Source organism: Ixodes scapularis, unplaced genomic scaffold, assembly GCF_016920785.2.
Source record: "Ixodes scapularis isolate PalLabHiFi unplaced genomic scaffold, ASM1692078v2 PGA_scaffold1__304_contigs__length_218370807, whole genome shotgun sequence".
Lineage (NCBI taxonomy): Eukaryota > Metazoa > Arthropoda > Arachnida > Ixodida > Ixodidae > Ixodes > Ixodes scapularis.
In genome coordinates, this window is record NW_024609846.1 from 174962514 (window position 1) to 174982188 (window position 19675).

General features: G+C 49.0%; 2 protein-coding genes across 2 annotated transcripts; both read left to right on the top strand.

The window, feature by feature from the left end:
* Nucleotides 1–13594: 13594 nt before the first annotated feature.
* On the top strand, nt 13595–14452 carry LOC120844021. Its single transcript, XM_040215580.1, has one exon. The coding sequence runs from the start codon at nt 13595–13597 to the stop codon at nt 14450–14452; it is 858 nt and encodes a 285-aa protein (XP_040071514.1).
* A 438-nt stretch (nt 14453–14890) lies between these two features.
* On the top strand, nt 14891–16772 carry LOC120844020. The gene is made up of 3 exons (XM_040215579.1): nt 14891–15527; nt 15618–15865; nt 16629–16772. Exons 1-3 carry the CDS (start codon nt 14891–14893, stop codon nt 16770–16772), a joined length of 1029 nt encoding a protein of 342 aa, XP_040071513.1.
* The last annotated feature ends 2903 nt before the right edge of the window (nt 16773–19675 follow it).

Here is a 19675-nt window from a genome sequence, read left to right on the forward strand (position 1 = left end):
TGTTACAAAAACTCAAATTTTCTTTAAAAAAAAAAGAAAAAAGAATGGCAATATCAGAAGTAGGCGGTGTTTGTGTTTTCATTTACGGGTATTCAAACTTTCCGGTCTGTTGGTAACTGCTCTGACAACTTAACAAACGCACGACGCGATTTATCATGTTCCTATAGTTCTTTCTCGGCGATTCGTTTCTCGGCACTCTCATCGGCTACTGTCGCCATCTCATTTACTGCGGAGTGCTAAATGTGACGCTTGGGAGCAACTTTCCAGTACGGCGGACACTCTAATAGGAAAGGAAGCAGACAGTACAATTTGACCGCCTACACTTCTACGGTGAAACAACGTAGTTTATTATTAACGGCACTGAACTTCCAGGTTTCTGGGGTCCTATCCTTCGAATTCTCCTCGATGATGTTTCGTAAATCCTCAGCCGACCCAGTATAGATCACCCGTAGACAGCCAACAACGGCTTCATAAACGCACGGCATGGCTTACGTATGTTCACGCTTCTGCCTTCGTGATTGGTCCTTCGGTGTTCTTGACGCCAAAATGCCGCACTCTCATCGGCTGGGGAGCGACAATGAGATGCTCAAAACTCGACACGCCCCTCGTGTCTATTTGGCCGTCGGTAACTTTGGGGGGAAAAAAAAGGGGGGGGGAAGAAAAGAAGGGGGCGCTATTGGCATGGCTCATAACACCCACAATTAAGGAGCGGGACCCCCCAAAGTCACGCATTTATGTGCACTCCGCTCATACGCAGCATAACGCGACTGTTGTACACGCGTCGTTTGACATCAAACATGCGCTATAGAAAATAAAAACAAATATCACTGTGGAAATGGGGAACTTTATAAAGTGATGCACGTTAAAGGCCCCGAGTTAGCAGTCGGGCATCGCTGGCTAAATTGCCCACATAAAGGTGCAGACTGAACCGCGCGGGCTGCCATATACCCTATTAAAGCCGCAGTCAGACTGGTCGTGCATCGAATACAGATACATTTTGCTGCAGACATAATGACACCATTCTCCGAGGACACGCCTCGTTCGAAGCACCTTTGCTTTAGACATATACGTGTGCTTCGAGCTTGTGGGCAGTCTGTATTTGTACGACCAATGCGACGGAGCAGTCGTACGAGAAAGAGACAAGCCTCGGACAGCGCCTGCCAACTGCCTTTTGTACGATGTCCAAGCAGTGTCGACCGCGAGGCCGCAACTGCCTAACACTCCACGTCTAGTTTATTTGTTTCGTTTTGTTCAGAGCCATATATATTGACGTCCATGGGCCGCGTTCCCCCAGGAGAAAAAAAAACGTTCCCTCGAATACAAATTAGCAGTCTATTCATGAGACTGATTTGACGCAGTCGCTTTCCCACTGGCAGAAATGCCATTACACGTATTTATATATATATATATACATATACAGGACGCCTCACAGCTTTTTGGCGTTTATTACTTCACCCCGACACAGAGTTCCTAAAGAGCCCCTCTACCAATAATTGCAAGCAGACCGTACTCGAGTCGTGACTCGCGGTTAATGGTCCGCGACTAATTGGGCTCTAACAATAGCAGCACTGCGCTTTCTGCCACATGGCCCTGCGCACTATATGCCAAGTCCTGCGTTCAGCCATCAGTTCGAACCACTGACGCACTTTCGGACCGAGTATCGGATTGTTCTGGTTTTCTTTTAAATGTGTTTTGTCGGGTGCCTTTGAGGATCTTTGATACATTCCCATCAAGTAGCGCTATCTTCTGGCGATAGTAAGCATATTTTATAAAAGAATATAAATAATGAGTAATCACTAATAACTAATAACGAATAATAATACTAATAATAATAATAATAATACGTAATAATTGACTATTTCAGAGAAAACCCTATAGTACGAGGTTGTAGTGCTAGCGCGGCTTGTGTAACAGAAAAACCAACGCAACGTGTTGGTTCCCAGAAATGGCGAACTGTGCTCGATCTAAATTTGTAATGAACAAATATTAAGGTTTGGTTCCTTGCGAAAGAGTTGATTCATTCCCTCCCCCCCCCCCCCTTTTTTTTTTCGTGAACGTCACATATACGTTGATAGACTCGGAATGAATTATTCGCAACTGGTTGAACTACAGATATACGTGCGAGATACGCCACTAGGCTTGCGCTTATAAAATGGCATTCCCAAAAATACGTGCACAGAGACTGCAATGAAAAACACGTTTTGACTTTACCCCACTACCCTTCAGTACATCATTTAAAAAATAGCGCCATCAGCAACATAAATAGGTTCTCCGGGCAATAATATTTATCCCCAAAATGATTTGGAGAAAAAACTAAACAAGAAAAACAAAATGAGTATGATAGTAATGTTCTGGAATTTATTTAATGGTTCAGTCTTAAAAATCTATCAAGTGGTTCCCGGATTCAAACACCTTGTGCAATACACGTGTCAGCGTTATACACGATGTAAAAAGAACTTCTCGGTGCATAGTTGTACTATGCCGCATAAATTTCCATAGAACTACGCACGGGTGGCATCATTCGCTCATTCGCAAAGCTGCCTCCTTTAAGTTGCGGTGATCGCCTCTCCGATTGATGTGCGGGAAAGTGTACGCACGGGCTTTTTCTTGTAGAGTGTGTCGCCATTTCAATCAGGCTCCGAGTGGCGTTGAAGCGAGCAAACGAGCAAGCCAGCAGATAAGAAATGGCTACAGAAACCACTAATTGTTGCTTCTCTATGAATTGCGATAGCATTCGTCTAGGACAGCCTCAAGGACGACGTCTAAAACGACGTCGAGGACGTCATCAAAGACGATGTCTAGAACAAACTTTAGGGCGATCTCAAGTACGACCTCTAGGACGACCTCAGGGACGACGTCTAGAACGACGTCTCGGGCGATCTTAAGAACGACCTCTAGGACGACGTCGAGGATGACGGCCTAAAAGATGACGTCAAAGACGACGTCTAGGATAATCTCTAATACGGCCTCAAGAACGGCCTCTAGGACGACGGCTAGGACAAAGTCAAAGACAACATCTAAAGTGACCTCTAGGACGACCTCAAGGATGACGTCGAGGACGACGTCAAGGTCGTCAGGTCCTTCGAAGAACGTGCGAATGTGTAGGAGAAGTTAAGCAATACATCGTCGCAGGTATGGAACATAGTGAATAAAAATCGGGATAAACCATTTTGAGTCCAGTGCTTGCCTGCTGAAACCTGAGCGTTATGCGTTGAGCTGACATGCGGCACGGCACGACCTGTTTTCGACCGCCATATTTGTTGGAGTTGAAAAGTTTAAATTTTACGCAGTGCGGGCTGTTGACAAGTGCAGACTATACGATAGTTTGTTTCATGGGGTAAGACGCCAAAATAATATTCATGATGCAAAACCAACTAGCCCAACTAGCCATCCTTATCCAATGATTGTTTGTTTTTTTTGGCTCGTTCATTGCGACGAGACATGGCGAATATTGGCATAGACAGGGTTCGTTAATGGCGATTTATGTATGATACAAGCCCTTTTGTGAGCCAATAAAGTAGGCATATGTCGAAAATTACGCAAATTATCCCTGAAGAAGGGGAAAATGCGGGACAAAATACAAACACAAATCTCTAAACACAGCTTGGTGACTGGTCAGCGACCGAAAAAATCCGCCTGGTCCGGGTATCGAACCCGGGACCTCTCCATTACAGGCGGAATTTTTCGGCCGCTCACCAGTCACCTAGCTGTGTTTGGAGATTTGTGGTTGTCCATTGACCCTCTTGCTCCCCTTCTCCAGAAATTATTTTCGTCATTCTTGTCCAGCTCACTTGCACTTTTGCATAATTGCATTATAATTAGGCATATGTCAAGGTGCGTTGTGTAGGAGCGTTGTTTACGTGCGGAGTATATATCGACGTGCGTGACCAAAAGCGTTACTGTGGTCGAAGTTCGCGGTTGGCCGAACCATAGCTTCCTGTTTACTGATAACGCCTGCCCAATCACAGGTTCACGGCGAGACAAATCCTGCCAATCACAGAGAGGCAGAGGCCAACCCTGCCTATCTCGGTTAGGCAAATCCTAGTCGTGACTTCACGAACGGAAACCAGAAGAGGGCGCCACCAAAACATGTCGGCAGACGGTCTACAGAAATACTTTTTGTATCTCATTCGAAATTCGCCCACGCGGACTCTACATCGAGTGCGGGCTCTAATCCGAAAAATACGCTACACAGAAAAAAAAAAGAAGAAAAAAGGCACTTGGCGACGCAGGACGTTCGCGGCGCTGAAAGATACAGCCGGTTAAAATGAACCGGAGTGGAGCGCTCGACGGCGCACGAGCCTCCTTGCCTTTCTGCACACGCCGCCATTTGCAAGCCACCCGCCGTGGAATGCGCTTACCCATTGTCCTCGTGGCGAGCTTGCGACTCTAAGCAGCAATTAATAACGCCGCTATCAAGGAGCCAGCAGCCCGCGAACGCCCTTTGTGAAGCGCCGACATTCACGGGCACGCTATTCTTTTGTGCGCTATACTAAAAGGGGAGATGAGACCTTTTTCTCGATTTCGCTAAATGCCGCTCATTATAAACTCTAGACGTTAATTACACGTTCACAACGCGCAGTTACGTCCCATCGCACTGAAAAACGCGGATAAAAAAAAACAAAAAAACACGTTCACACCGTCATTTTGCGATGAGAACGAACGTGACATCATGCAGAATATGGCCATTGATAAATTAAGAAACGCAGGGCGTTTCTTAAGTTGTCAGTTTATAACCATCATTCTATAACTCTACAGCCAACGAAATGGTTACATTAGCCAATAAGAACGCTGCTAGCGATTCGTCAAGCGGTAAGCGTGAACATAATAAGCGTTAACGTAATAAGCGTGAACCTAATAAGCCACAACCTCGGTTTCTTAAACTGTCGGGGTCCACACTGGGTGTATGATTTGCATTCAAATAAATTTATTAAACATTTGAAGAAAAAAAAACATGAAAGGTAAATTAATTCGGTTTGTGCAAATGAGTTTTATTGACGAGGGGACATAATACGGTAGTTTAACCATCACGATAACTAAGAGAATAGGGTGTTTTCGTAGACCGCGCTGCCCCCTCCGCTAAGCGTTCCGCAACGAAGAAGTCGGTACTGCGCCTGCGCGCCGATAGCCTTGACTGTGGAGTTTCCGCTGTCGCAGCGGGTTGCGGAGGGCCTTGCGGGACGGCGAAAACGATCTACGAAAACTCCCTAATAGGGAGTTTTAGAATAGCGCACGCTAAAGCTTTGCGTACGCAAAGAATAGCGTCGTCGCCACTGCGCATGCTCCGAACGCAAACCAGGTTTTGCGCTTTGCGTGCGCAATTTTAGCGTGCGCTATTTCTCGGAAATAGCGTGCGTACGCAAAGAGTCTTTGCGCTTCTCCTAAGAGGATTCGTGATGAGAAGTTGGCTAAATCCAAGACGAGCACAGTTAAAAAAACATGGCGGCTTCCAGGATTATGACGGCGGCTGCTTTGGCGGCGTCGTGAGTGCGACGTCGGCGGTATCCTCGCGACTCCAATTTTCAATACGGGACGACATTGTACTTGGTTTGGCAGCGATTACCGACAACTTGATGCTTGCGACGCGCGAACATTTCACGGCGAAGGTATGATGTGCGAAGGTCAGTACACGAGACCTCTCTTGCCGAGGCGACGCAAGCGGACACGACCGCTCAACCAAGCGGACACGACCGCTCAACCGCTCGCGTCGCGTTCTCATGTTTAAACAAAATAAAATGCTACTCTTTACCAAAAAACTCGTTTTTTTTCTAAAGTTACAGCATTTCGTGTGTGAAATAAATTTTTTTACTGTATCTTGGTGGCGTCGCAAGCGCGAGATGCTTGGGCTTTTGCGTCGCGGCGGAGAAACGCTATTCTAAAACTCTCTTGCGTCGCGTGCGCTAATACAAGCGCTAAATTTAGCGCTAGCGTGCGCTAAAATTGCGTACGTTATTCTAAAACTCCCTAATGAAGTAATATTTTCTCATTAACCTTTTCATTTGTGAAAATAAGCGTACGGTTTCAATTAGACAGTTGCTGGGCGTCATTGGAAACTACTATATGTTAAAGCTGGCACTTTAACAAGCATAAACCAACTAGCTCAGCTTCAAGCCGTCTACTATGTCAGTTATTTTTAGAAAGGTTCGAAGTCCGTGGTGAGTGCGGGCGGTGCGCTAAAAGTTTCGCTCGTGCAACAGGTGCAACGGCGGCGGTTAGAAAACGCGGATGAAAACAGTAGAGTTTTAGAATAGGGGGCCCCAAAGCTTGGGGACTCCAAAGAAAAAGGGCTTACCACTGCGCATGCGCAGAACCCAAACTGCGTTTGGGGTTTTGGTTTGGCGCTCGCCCACAACGCAGAATTCGAGAAATAGCGTGGGGCCCCCAATTGCTTGGGGCCGGGTTGCGTCGGATACATGGCGGCGCCCTTTCTGCTCGCTTCGGAGCAAATTCCTCCAGGTCGCTGCAGTATTAGCCAATTTCATTGCCAATGAATGGTGCAACCGGCTTTCGCTTTGCTTTATCTCGCTCAAGTCACAAAGAACGAGCGGTGGGCTCGCCCCATTTTAAAGATCGTCACTGGCTCTGGCCATTCTGAAGCCTAAAGAGACGCGGTAACCGTTGGCATGGCAACGTATTGCTATACTCCGTGGCACGTCCTCCGTGGCTCCGAGTGGATTTCATTCGTGGCACGATACCTGCAGCTTGAAAACAAGTATTTCCAGGCATCAAAGTCGCTCCAGCTCAGATCGAAATTGAGCAGCTGCTCACAGATTGTGCCCGCTCGCGTTTGTCTCAGTTACCGCATAGTTGAAGGCCTAAATCTTTGGCGACAGACGGTCACAGTGCACACGAACGCCCCAAAGATCCGAGAACGAGCGCCAAATTAGAACGCTCTGCAGATTGGGTTGTTTTGGCTGAATACAGCCAACAACATTTATACTGATTTTAGATTCTCTCTCGTTTTAGCCGGCTTGATTGGGATTACCTTAAATATTATTTGTAAACAAAAAGTACTTGCTAAGTGCATATGTTTTACGTTTATTCATTTTTTTTATTATTACGCTCGTTAGCCGCATTGGCGCTGCAAGTGGGAAACGTAAGCGCGCTGCGCTGCGTTGCGAAACCCCTATTCTATAAGCCGTCGACAACAACTTTGTTGGGTTTGGGTCCCCAATTTCTTAGGGGAACCCAAACGTTGGGGCCCCCTATTCTAAAACTCTCTAATGAGAAAATTTTAGCAAACCGTTACCATGTTCCGCGCATACTGCACTACCGGAGCCTTTGAAGCATGCTTTTAAGCGCGCTCCCCGCTGTCACCGTATCACCCGGACGCGCGCTTAAAAGCATGCTGCAAAGGCAGTGCGGTACGCGGAGAGAGAGAGAGAGAACATGTATTTATTTAATGAAAGGTTCACTCGTCTATGGGTTGGTGTCCCTGAAGCGAGAGGGAAAAGGAATGTAGGGATTTATAGGAAAGGGTAAGTGACAATGAATAAATCTAGATGAAGTGATGGACACCAGAGTCCCTGATGTAGCTGATCAGGGAGTCCAGGATTTCTTTTCTGTGCTGCGGCTGTCCCTTGGGGCGGGTCCAGTCTTCAAGGTTCGTGGGCCTTTTCTCGCTGGGTAGCGAGTCCCATGACTCTACTCTAAAGTCTTCCAGGCCTTTGCATTCCCAGAGCACGTGTTTGGTCGTTGCCATGGATCCCACTGTGCATGTCTTGCACGTTGGGTCCTCGCGGTCCTACAGTCCGAAGGATGCTTTTTTCGCCGGAGTTAGTGCCGTCCCTGCCCTATTTCGCCGTAGCCGAACCGTCTCCCATCTCGTGTACCCTGGTGGTATCGGGTCTTCCTCTGTTAGCAGAAGACCCTTCAGGCACAGTTTCCTCCCTTCTTTGGCTTGCTCGGCCATTTCATCTGGGTCTATTGACATTTCATTCGTCGTTTCGACTCGAGAGGTAAGGCCTGGCGCGGAGCTGGTGCTGCTAGCTGCCTCCGTTGCGGCCTGGTGAGCCCTCTCGTTCCCCGGGATATCGTTGTGTCCGGGTAGCCACTCAATCGTTATGTTGGAATCCAGATTCCTGAGCTCCTCCGCAATATTCTTGATCTTGTTGACCGTTCTGCTTCTCGTTCTGCAGCTGCGGCAAGCTTTCAGTGCCGTCTGAGAGTCTGTGAAGATCCAGGCCCTGTTACCTGGGTCGATTCTTTCACGGACATCTTTGGCTGCGTCTGCGTTGGAAGCTTCTCTGACCAGGTCCTGTCCCTCGCAATGTCGACAAAGGCTGCTGCGGCAGCCCCGTCGTCCTTCGCGGCATCCGTGTACCTTATTTCCTTACATTCAGTGTTCTCCGCGAGCCACTGGATGTGTTTCTTGGCAGCGAATTTTCTCTGTTTAGTTCCTTGTCCCTTGAATGTTGGCTTGTGATCAGTTACGCCTATGTCTTGCCATGGTGGGGAAGCCTCCTCGATCGGGGGCCTACCTTCCGTGGAGTATCCTAGGATTTCCAATAGTCTTCGCCCATGTTTAGTCCTTTCGAGGCGTTGAAAGTGTGCGATTTGTTGTGACTCTGCTTTCTCCTCTATCTTGTTCATTCCTGCATATTTCCTTAGTTCGTCGAGGGGTGTGTATCTCGGTAGTCCAGTTACCACTCTCATGGTTTGATTGTTCAGTCTTTCAATTTGCTTCCACTGAGCCTTGGTGAGGTTCATCCAGTTGCAGCAGTAGAGCGCTCTGGATGTGAGGAGGGCTTCTGCCATGGTCCGGATTGCTTTTTCGTCCGCCCCCCACGATTTACTCGTTGTCCTACGAATCAATTTCAGGGCCTGGTCCCATACCTTCCTCAGTTCGGGTAGCCATTTGGTACTCCCAGCTGTTTCTTCAAATGTAACTCCAAGGATTTTTATGCTCGGACGCCGTTCTAGTTCTTTTCCCATGAGTTGAAGTTGCACTTGCTGTGCAATCCCTTTTCTGTGGTCCTTTGGTCTCGCAACGACCATGTATTGGGTTTTTTCAGGGGACGGCTCCATCCCGACTTCCCCCAAGTACTTTGCAACTTCGTCGATGCCCCGTTGCATAGTGAACTCCTGGTCTCCCAGCGAGCCTCCTTTGGTCCACAATGTGACATCATCCGCGTATATTGTGAACCCGAGGTTTTCAATGCGTCGCAGTCTCGTTGGTAAATCTGCCATTACCATGTTAAATAATGTGGGCGATATCACTGCCCCCTGTGGTACGCCTCTGTTGTTGAGTGTCTCCGGGCCCATTGTGTTTCCGATTTTCACCTTAAACCTTCTATTGGAAAGAAAGTCTTTGATGAATTTTAGTGCTCTGCCCCTTAGTCCGCATCTCTGAGCTCCTTCTTTCACCGCCCAATGCGGAACGGCATCAAAGGCTTGTTTTATGTCAAGAGCAACTACAAGTCTTGGATCTATGTTCTTCTTGTCTGCCATCACGTCTTCGTATAGCAGCTTGAGACTGTCTGGTGTTCCCATGGCTTCTCTGAATCCTGTTTGCCTCGGGTCCAGCCTGTCGTAGGTCTCGAGGTACCATTGTACACTCTGCAGGACCATTTTCTCCAAGACCTTGCAGATGCTAGACGTTAGTGTAACTGGTCTGAAATTTTCGATTCTATCCTGCGTCTTTCCGGGTTTAGGTATTGGTGTCACCCAAGAGATCTTCCAGGAGTCAGGGATCTTTCCTTTCTTCCATGCTTCGTTATATTTCTTCAATAGCTCTTCTTTGACCTCGCCTGGGAGGTTACTAAGAGCCGTATATGTTATCCCGTCGGGTCCGGGTGCGCTTCCTTGTTTGGCTGAGTGGATGGCCTCAAGCAGCTCCCCCATGTTAAAAGGTTCGTCCATTCCCGGTTCTTTTGGTGGTTTTGCAGCCCAGCTCTTTGAGCGTTTTTGGCCTCCCTGTTTTGCCGCCGTGATGTGCGGGAAAAATATCTGACTTGCTTTTACCGCCAGCTCCTCCTCCGTCATTTTCAGGCGAAGCGCAAGGTTCTGTGCTGCGTTCCGGCTCTTGCGTTTGTTCTTGTTCATCCCCCTGTAAGTCCGCCAGGCCTTTCCGAGTCCGGTACGTGCGTTGAATGATGCGCAGTGGCTTCTCCATTTATGCCGGCATAGCTCTTTGGAGTATTTCATAGCCATGACAGTCGCTTTGTTGAGCTTGATCTTATGCGCCGTCGCCCTGCTTCTCCTGAATCTTGTTAACGCTTGTAGTCTACAGGCCCATAGGTTCAGAAGGTGGGTGTCCGGTGTCGGATCGCCTTGTTTGACATTAACGTGGGTTCTTGCCTCCTTCATCGCCTTGCAGATGCTTTCCTCGATGTCTTCGTGCCGCTCCAGGCTGCTTAGAATTAGCTCCCGGAATCCGTCCCATTTTATGATCGGTCGAAGCTCCTTATCTTTCCGCCCACTTGGGTGTGTGACTGTGACTTCGATGGGGTAGTGGTCGCTGCCCTGTGTGTCCCCCCTTGGTGTCCATCGGGTGTCAAGGCGCTTTGTGGCCCGCGTGAGATCTGGTGTAGTGTCCTTCTGGCGTTGTTGTTTGGCTAGTCGCGTCTTGACCCCTTGTTCATTGCGGAGTTCAAGCCCAGCTGTTTGCATGGCTGCGATAATGTCTCGGCCTTTCTTTGTGTTGGTGTCGTATCCCCATTCGCGGTGTTGTGCATTAAAGTCCCCTCCGACAATCAGTGGGTATCCATCCGCCAGCTCGGATAGCTTTCGGATCCATTCTGCCGTCTCTCCATTTTTTAGGGTGGTATTGGGCTTTATGTAGACAGATGCCACCACCAGTTTGAGTTTACCTCGCTTTAGTCGGACAGCAACTACCTCCCTCTTGTCCGAGCAGAGTGCAGTTGTGTCTAGCTGCGTCTGTGGTATGTTTTGGAGTACGCAAACTGCCACCCATCCTTTCTTTTCAATGGGAATCTTCTCCCTGCAGCTTGGCTTAGATTTGATGGTCGGAGTTAGGTAAACGCTGAAGCCGGTGATTGACATGTCCGGTGTTTTAGTCTCCTGCAGCAGCAGAATTTCTGGTGGCGCATTTCTTTCGAAGCGGAGCTTGAGCTTTGCTGCTCTTGCCGAGAACGTGTTGCAATTCCACTGTAGGATCCGTGTCGGTGCCATCTTGGTCTGTCCGGGTTCGTTAGTTCTATCTGCTATGCTTGAGTTCAGCAATTTCCTTTTTAATCTCTCCGAGTACTTGGAATACCATATTAAATCCCATTTCCACGTCTTTCTCGAATATGGCTATTTTGGATTCTTGCTTCTCGAACCTTGCTTCGAGTGCTTGTACTTCCTTCCTCCAGTCTGGTAGTTCGGTGGACTTAGCCTTCGTGCGCTGGGCCCATTCTGGGATCCAGTTTGGGGCTACCATCTTCTCATTGGAGTCAACTGTTGGCTTTCCTGGGTTGGGAGGAATTCGAATGACCTCCTGCTCTGTGTTTTGTGGGCCGCGAAGTTGTGCCTGTGAGGTGGCAGTTGCTTTGGCTGCTGCCGCCTAACTTTCTCTCAGTAGCTTCAGCTGTGGTGGCTTTGCGGGCTTCTTCTTTTCTGAGATCTTCCTCTTAGAACAATTGTTGCTGGTTGCCACGTGGGCCCCACCGCAGTTCTTACACTGTGGATCCCTTGTGCACTCCTCCATCTCTTCTTCGTGGATGTGCCCGCATTGGTCGCATCTGCTCTCTTTGCTTGGGCATACGTCCGTTTTGTGCCCAATGTTGTGACAATTGAAGCAGACTATTGGTCTTGGACGGTACGGTTTCACGGTGAACACTTCGCGGCAGAACATGACTTTCGCTGGCAGCCAAGTTCCCTCAAAAGTGATCACCACAGCGTTGCCTTTCTTGCCCATAAGGCGGGCGTAGACTACTTTGGCCGTTCTGCATTCCAAATCCGGTAGTAGCGTTTCGGGTGTCTCGTCGCTGTTATCACCGTGCAAGTAGATGACACCGCATACTTGGTCGTTCCCCATTGCCTTGTATGGGCTTAAGGCGTACGAGTCTTCGCCTTTCGTGATCTCAGTGACTTCTAGGAGATTTTGGATTATCTCTTCGTTCCGCGTTTTTAGCGCAATGGTGTTCGTCTTCGGCTGAATTTGAATTTTGTAGTCATCACGACTGGCGATTCCCGTCTTTTCCACCGCTGTTTTTGTATCTCGGGTCTTGAAGTCCTTGACATTCTTTTTGCATATCGCTTTTAGTACCACTGTCTGGGTTGACGTGGGAGTTTCCCGCCTATCTTCCTCAGATGATGTTCTCGGTTTTTGGACTGTCGATCACCGGCGTTTTCGTCGGCGTTTACTTATATACATTTCAAACCCTTCGTCTTCGGGGTTCTCCTCCACGGGGCGGTTCCTAAGCTGTTAGGCTTAGCTTGTCGTTCTTCTGAAGTTGGATTTTCTGGTTTATGTAATTTCTGTAGTGGTGGAAATTGGGAAGTATCTTGAAAACTCACCTCTTCGGATTCCATGGCGTCCCTTTGCTGGCTTGCCATCCAGCCTGGGGTCAACGTCCCTTGTATGTAGCTGTGCAAGAGTGTGGTTATTAATTTGCCGATATCCTTTTTGGTGATTCCCAATTTTCCGAGGAGTCCAGCGTCAAGCTCGATGGCTGTGGTCCTGGGGGGTTCAAGCTGCTGCTGCTGCGCTTTTACTTCGGCTTGTTGACCGCGCGTTCCCGAAGTCAGGGCTGCTGCGGTGTCCATCTTTTCTGGCTCCAAACTCGTCGAAATGACCCCGTCGGTTACGAAATTAGCGGGCGGAGCGTCGTCGAAGGTCCTGGGTGATTCACGACACCTTCATAAACGTGGCGCTGTTTTGGGGGGTGTCGGGACCCCCTAACGATGCCACGGAGCGTCCAGGTTTGATCTTCAAGGTAGTTGGAAGTCCAAAAGCTATGGAAAGCGCCAAACATAGAAAATTATCAGGAGCCGAAAATTCCGTGTTCCTTTGCCAGGGCACTTCGTCGTCGTCCTCTCTGCGGTACGCGGAACACGGCAACGGTTTGCTACAAGTCCCTCTTATAAACTACTTTCTCGGACCGTCAGTGTTGCACGCCTCTTGCACGAGTAGAAAATTTAGCGCGCCCCCGCGCTTACCACGAACTTGGTATCTTTCCAGAATATGATTAAGTTATTGGGTTTTCATGACGCTCAGCAAGTTTCTCATTGGAACCATGCACTTATTTTTACTAATTAAAAAGGCCATTAACAATGTTGAATGAAATATTCAACTTATCGTGACGATCAGCCCCCTGTAATATGTCTTCTTGGCCGTATAAGGCACCTGTATTAGATATTGAAGACATTTCTTGCTAAATGTGGATACGCGCCCGACTACACATCTCACAGGAAAAGAAGACCAAGGAGCACGTGCTAAGTAGAAGAAAAAAAGAGGCTACCGGCGCGAGCAGAGCCCAGTTGGAACCGTTGGTCGATACAACATCAACCTTCAAAAGCCCTTCCTATGTCTAGACTGTGGATACGTTGTATAAACCTTTTTTGTAAACCGGAGTAATCTAAATTATCGAATATTTTGATGCCGAAACCTGGTACTCCAGCGACAATACGAGATCAGCGAACAACGAACATGGAGCGGCTCCAGACGAATAGGTTGGTGACGCGAGCCGAAATTGAACATCTAAACGAGGAGATCCAAGCGGCGGTGTCAATTGAGGACTTCAGGTCTCATAACGAAGAACGTCTCGCAGAAATAACGGACGAGCTGGATGCCCTGGCAAGAGAACTCCAGGAGCAAGATGCGCTCACCGAGGTCCACGTAAAGAGCGAGAACCTCGCCGAAGAATACAGGGCCGTCAGGGAGACACAAAGTGTGATCACCCGAATGCGGACACGTCTTCGACGCATAGAAACAAGGACATCGTCATCTATCGAGAGCAGGGTCGCCGAGACCACAGAACGATCGACCACTCAAACCCAGAGCCGAGCTGGACAGTTTAAACTTCCAAAGCTCGAACTCCAACGGTTTGATGGAGAGAAGTTGAATTGGCTTCCCTTCTGGGAGCAGTTCCGACAGGCGATCCATGACAACATCGAGCTCTCCGGCGTGGAGAAGTTTCTACACTTGCGGACGGTGCTGACGGGCAAGGCGGCGGCGGCGGTAAGCGGCATTCAAGCAACGGAGAGCAGCTACGCTTATGCCGTGGAGCTTCTAATGGAGAGATTCGGAAAAAAAGGTGTCCTTGTTCAAGAACACCTCACGCAGCTGCTGAACCTGCCAAAAGTGAAGGCGCTGAGTGACGGCGGAGCCCTCCGTCGTTTACACGATCACGTTCATGGCAACATCGCTTCGCTGAGGACTTTGGGCATCGACTCTGACAGCTACGGGGCGATGCTGTGTGCTGCGTTGTTCTGCGTCCTGCCCACTGACTGGGCCGTGGACTTCTATAAGAGTCAGAGTACTAGTAATGAAACACCGGAAAGCTAAAATCTTGAGGCTGTCCTGCGATCGATGCGTGTAGAGCTGGATAGCAGAGAGAAGGTATACGACGACAGTACACGGGACCAACCGCAACCTCTGAAAATACACGGCGACGAAGATCGATCAAGCGACAACCTCCGAGAAAAGGGGTCTGCTGCTTCCCTCGTAGTTGGTGCCAAACCCTCAAACGACAAGTGCCCTCTTTGTTCCTCCGAATTACATGAAGCGCCGCAATGTAACTCTGCGATTCCGATCGAAGAAAAGAAGAGACAGCTAAGGGGCGAAGGGAGGTGTTACAGATGCGCGAAGCGAGGACACACCTCAAAAGAATGTCGAAATCGGTTCCTTCACTGTGAAAAAGGTGGCCGACGCCACATCACTCCACTTTGTGGTACGCCACCTCCGTCTCATCAAGGAGCGACCGCCGCTACCGAGCTGCACTCCATGGCGTCTTTGAATGCCATCAACAAGAACGCCGTAATGTTACAAACGGCTCAAGTATGGATAGACGGACGGGACCGGGAGCGTCTTGCTCGCTGTCTGTTTGACGGAGGCAGCCAACGTTCATTCGTCACCGAGCAGCTCTCGCGAGAGCTGAAGTTGGAAGTGATCGGCGAGGAGGAGGTGACCATCTATTCGTTTGGCAGAACAGCCGGTGGAACTACGAGGAAACTTCGGCTAGTGCGACTTTGGTTGCGAAGCCAATACAGCCGCAAAGAACACTGCTTGGAAGCCCTTGAAATAGAAAACATCTGTTCTGACCAGTTGGTCCTTCCAGACAACGTGGTTGACCTTGCTGGCGTGGGAGAGCTAGAATTAGCCGATGTAACCTTTCCACCCTTCCTTAATTCCAAGCGGAATATTGAAATCCTAGTGGGAGCAGATCAATATTGGAATATGGTGAGCGGGGAAGTCCGCAAGATACACGGATCCTTGGTCGCGCTGAAGACGGACTTTGGCTGGACACTGCAGGGCCCAGTTCCTGAGGTTGCTTCTGTGCTGTCCTGCACTACTGTGGCCGTCTTGAACACTGGCGTCGCAAAACCGACCTTGAGCCTCTCAAACGAACTTCGAGCCTTCTGTGAGTTAGAGAGCCTCGGAATCTTTGTGAACGACTCTCCGCGCGGAAAAGAGGAAGAACAAGTAAGAGAAGATTTCACTTCCTCCCTAGCTCTGGTCATGGGCCGTTATAAGGCAAACCTCCCGTGGAAGCCCCTAAATCGACCCCTAGAGAACAACGAAGCCGTTGCGCTACAGCGTCTGGACAAGTTGGTTCGGCGTTTAAGAGGCAACACCGAAAGACTGACGCAGTACGACTCAGCGATCCGTAGCTACCTGAAAGAAGGCTTTGCTGAAAAAGTGCCAGCAGGCGAGGTGGACACCACTTGGAAACGAGTTTACTGCACGCCTCATCGTGCTGTTTGTAGACATGACAGTTCTACGACTAAGATGCGCATTGTGTTTGACGCGTCTGCAAAGGCACCGGGCTGTCTGTCCCTCAACGATGCATTGTCTACGGGCCCAAGCCTCAATCCGGACAAATTACAGCTGATCATGAACTTCCGACGTCCTGCGATTGCCTTCACCGCAGAAATTGAGAAGGCCTTCTTACAGATTCTGATCAAGCAGGAGGATCGTGATGCCCTTCGCTTTTTGTGGTGCGCACTTTCCCCTACAGAAGACCTCACAAGTTCGGAGATTGAAGCATGGCGCATGACGCGTGTCCCATTTGGTGTAACGAGCAGCCTTTTTATGCTGGCAGCGATTATTAAGCACCACCTGGCCAACGTCTCAGACGGCTTGTCTGAGACTGCAAAAGTACTGGACGAATGCCTTTACATGAACGACTTGATTGCTGGCACTGAAACGCTTGAAGAAGCAACAAACTTCTACAGGGAAGCCCAGCAAATATTGAGCTCAGCAGGAATGAAGCTGAGGATGTGTAGTTCCAACAGCGAGTCATTGCAACAACGTTTTGACGAAGATGGGGTTGGAAGCCTCTCCTGTGATACTTCCACACCGAGGTCAGGTGTGACGCGGGTTTTGGGACTTGAGTGGAATAGAGAGAGGGACGAGCTCAAGTACTCTTTAAGCTCGTTAGAGCTTCTGACAATCAATCGTGACATAAAATGCTTTGTACTGCAAGTATAAGCGAGAATTTTCGACCCCTCGGCCTCCTCAGCGCAGTGACGATAACAGCCGAGATGTTATTTACTCCGCTACCTTCAAGCGTAAGTCTGAGATGGAGCAGCTGGATAAAGGCTCTGCATCATCTCGAGGACATTTCGATTCCTCGTCGCTATGCTGCATACGGCGGTCGAACTGAGCTGAATGTCTTCACGGACGCTAGCCCCCAGGCCTATGGGACAGTCGCGTATCTGCGTAGTGACAGTGATAACCGGACGACAGTGACCCTCGTTATGGCCAAGACGCGCGTTGCGCCAGTAAAGACTTTGACTCTACCAAGACTGGAACTGATGGGAGCGTTACTGGGTGCTCGACTATGTGCCTACTTTAAGGGAGTTTTTAAGTCGGATCTCTCAGAAGTGACGCTGTGGACAGACTCTATGATTGCTCTACACTGAGTAAAGGGCCTGGCTACTCAGTGGAAACCATTCGTGGCCAACCGGGCTACGGAGATTCAACAGAGGACAAAGCCCAGCAACTGGAAACACTGTCCTGGAGCTGAGAACCCGGCGGATTTACTAGCCCGGGGTGTCCCTCCGGACTGTCTACAAAAGTGTGAACTATGGTGGAAAGGACGAAAGTGGCTGGCCGAGTCACCTACATGTTGGCCTACTATGCCCACTGATACCCAAGATACTGCAGCCAAGGAACAAAGAAGAACTTCAGAACCAACGGTGAGCCATACTGCCACGAGCTCCTGCATGCCTGTGGTAAACATCGGACAGTTTGGGGAGTTGAATCGCCTAAAACGGGTCACTGCTTGGGTGCTACGTCTTGTCAATAATTGTAGACACACCAAAAAGAATCTCCAGGGTCCACTCAAAATTGAAGAGATAGGGGAGGCACGTCTTAAGTTGCTCCGTCAAGTTCAAAGGGAAGCCTTTGAGGATGAGGTAAACCAACTAGAACGAGGCGAACAGTGCAGTGGCTCGTCAGATCTGCGCACTCTGAATGTATTTATAGATGACAGAGGGTTGCTGCGACTGAGAGGACGCCTACAACATTCAGACCTCGGTTATTAGACGGCACATCTTGTCGTTTTGCCTTCAACGCACCACTTTGTGGAACTGCTGATCATTAGCACACATCGACGGCTGCTACATGCAGGGTGCATGGACACTCTAACTCATCTGCGCGAGACGTTCTGGATTATACAAGCCCGACAAGTAGTCAAGAAGGCCTTGAGACGTTGTCTTGTCTGCAGAAGGATGAGCAACGAGAGTCCGACTTCCACGCCGCTTCCACGACTTCGAGTGTTGGAGGCGGACCCTTTTCCAGTCACGGGACTCGACTTCGCCGGACCTGTCCTCACCAAGGACGAAGGAACGATAAAGAGATCATACATTCTGCTACTGACCTGCGCAATCACTACAGCAATACATCTGGAGGTGGTGAGCGACTTGTCTACAGGTAGTTTCCTTTTGGCATTTCGTCGCTTTCTGGCCCGGCGCGGACTATGCCACACGATCTACTCTGATAATGCACAGACTTTCCACCGAGCGTCTGCTGAATTCAAAAAGATATGGAAAACAATGAGAGAACAGGAGTCACTCAACTACCTGTCCAGTCAAGGCATCAACTGGAAATTCATCGCTCCACGAGCGGCTTGGTGGGGCGGGTTTTGGGAGTGATTGGTTCGATCAGTTAAGACCCCTCTGAAAAAGGTTCTGGGGTGCAGTTACGTAACCTATGAAGAGCTGAGCACCATATTGACGGAGATAGAGGTTGTGATTAATTCTCGACCTTTGACCTCCATCTCCTCTGACCCGGACGAACCAGAACCATTGACACCCGCACATTTCCTTGTCGGTAAACGACTGACTTCCTCGCCAACTCGAGAAGGAGAGCCAGTGTTGTCATCAGCCAACGATCTAACTCGCCGTTGGAAGTACCGTGAGACGCTATCGACCACACTATGGAAGCGCTGGCGCCAGGAATATCTCTGTACTTTAAGGTCATTTCATCACAGCAGACCGGCAGCCTCGAGTAATTTACGGGTGAATGACTTGGTGCTACTGCACGACGACTTCCATCCGCGACAAACCTGGAAAACTGGCCGCGTCGTGCAAGTGTTCCCGGGACGAGACGGCCACGTCTGATCCTGCGTGGTCCGCTTGTCAGGAGGAACAACCATTAGACGTCCCATTCAACTGTTACATCAACTGGAAGCTCATAACGAATGAGCAATGCTCATTCGGCGGGGAGGATATTAAATATTGAGGACATTTCTTGCTAAATGTGGATACGCGCCCGACTACCCATCTCACAGGAAAAGAAGACCAAGGAACATGTGCTAAGTAGAAGAAAAAAAGAGGCTACCGGCGCGAGCAGAGCCTAGTTGGAACCGTTGGTCGATGCAACATCAACCTTCAAGAAAGAGCCCTCCCTATGCCTAGACTGGAAATACGTTGTATAAATCCTTTTTGTAAACTGGAGTATTCTAAATTATCGAATAGCCTGCACAGAGCGCACTAGGCGAGGGTCACAGTGCTCATACACCATACAATATACAGTCTGCAACAGTGTTGGACAAAATACTCAAAGTATTTAAGTTAAATTACAAAATAGCTGCTTCATAAAGTATTTAAAATACTACTCAAGTTACTTTCACTGTAAAGTATCTTGAGTAGAGTACAAATACTTAAAGACGTAATTCAATTACTTTTCAAGATACCTCCGCATTGCGTAATTTGTAGTGACGTCAGTGACAAACACACTTATACAGCTGCGCAAATCTGGTTTAGCAGAATGGCTTATTGGCGACTCCAGTGAAATCGACGCCGTGTAGCGGCAACGCCGAGAAGCTCAAGAGAGGAAGTCGCTTCGAATCTGTCGTCTGCTACCGCTGCTTGGTTCTCGTAGGCAGCATAGAAACAAACATCGTCTCCAGTATTTATCTTTATGCTTTCGACGTATCATTCCTACGCACTGAGTGAAAAGGTTGGTTTCTACCGTCGAGAAATCGCTTTGCTTTCATATGTAACACCGATTTTACGCTGCAGTGCAAGGAATTTATGGTGGTCCGCGTGCGGAAAGATGAAA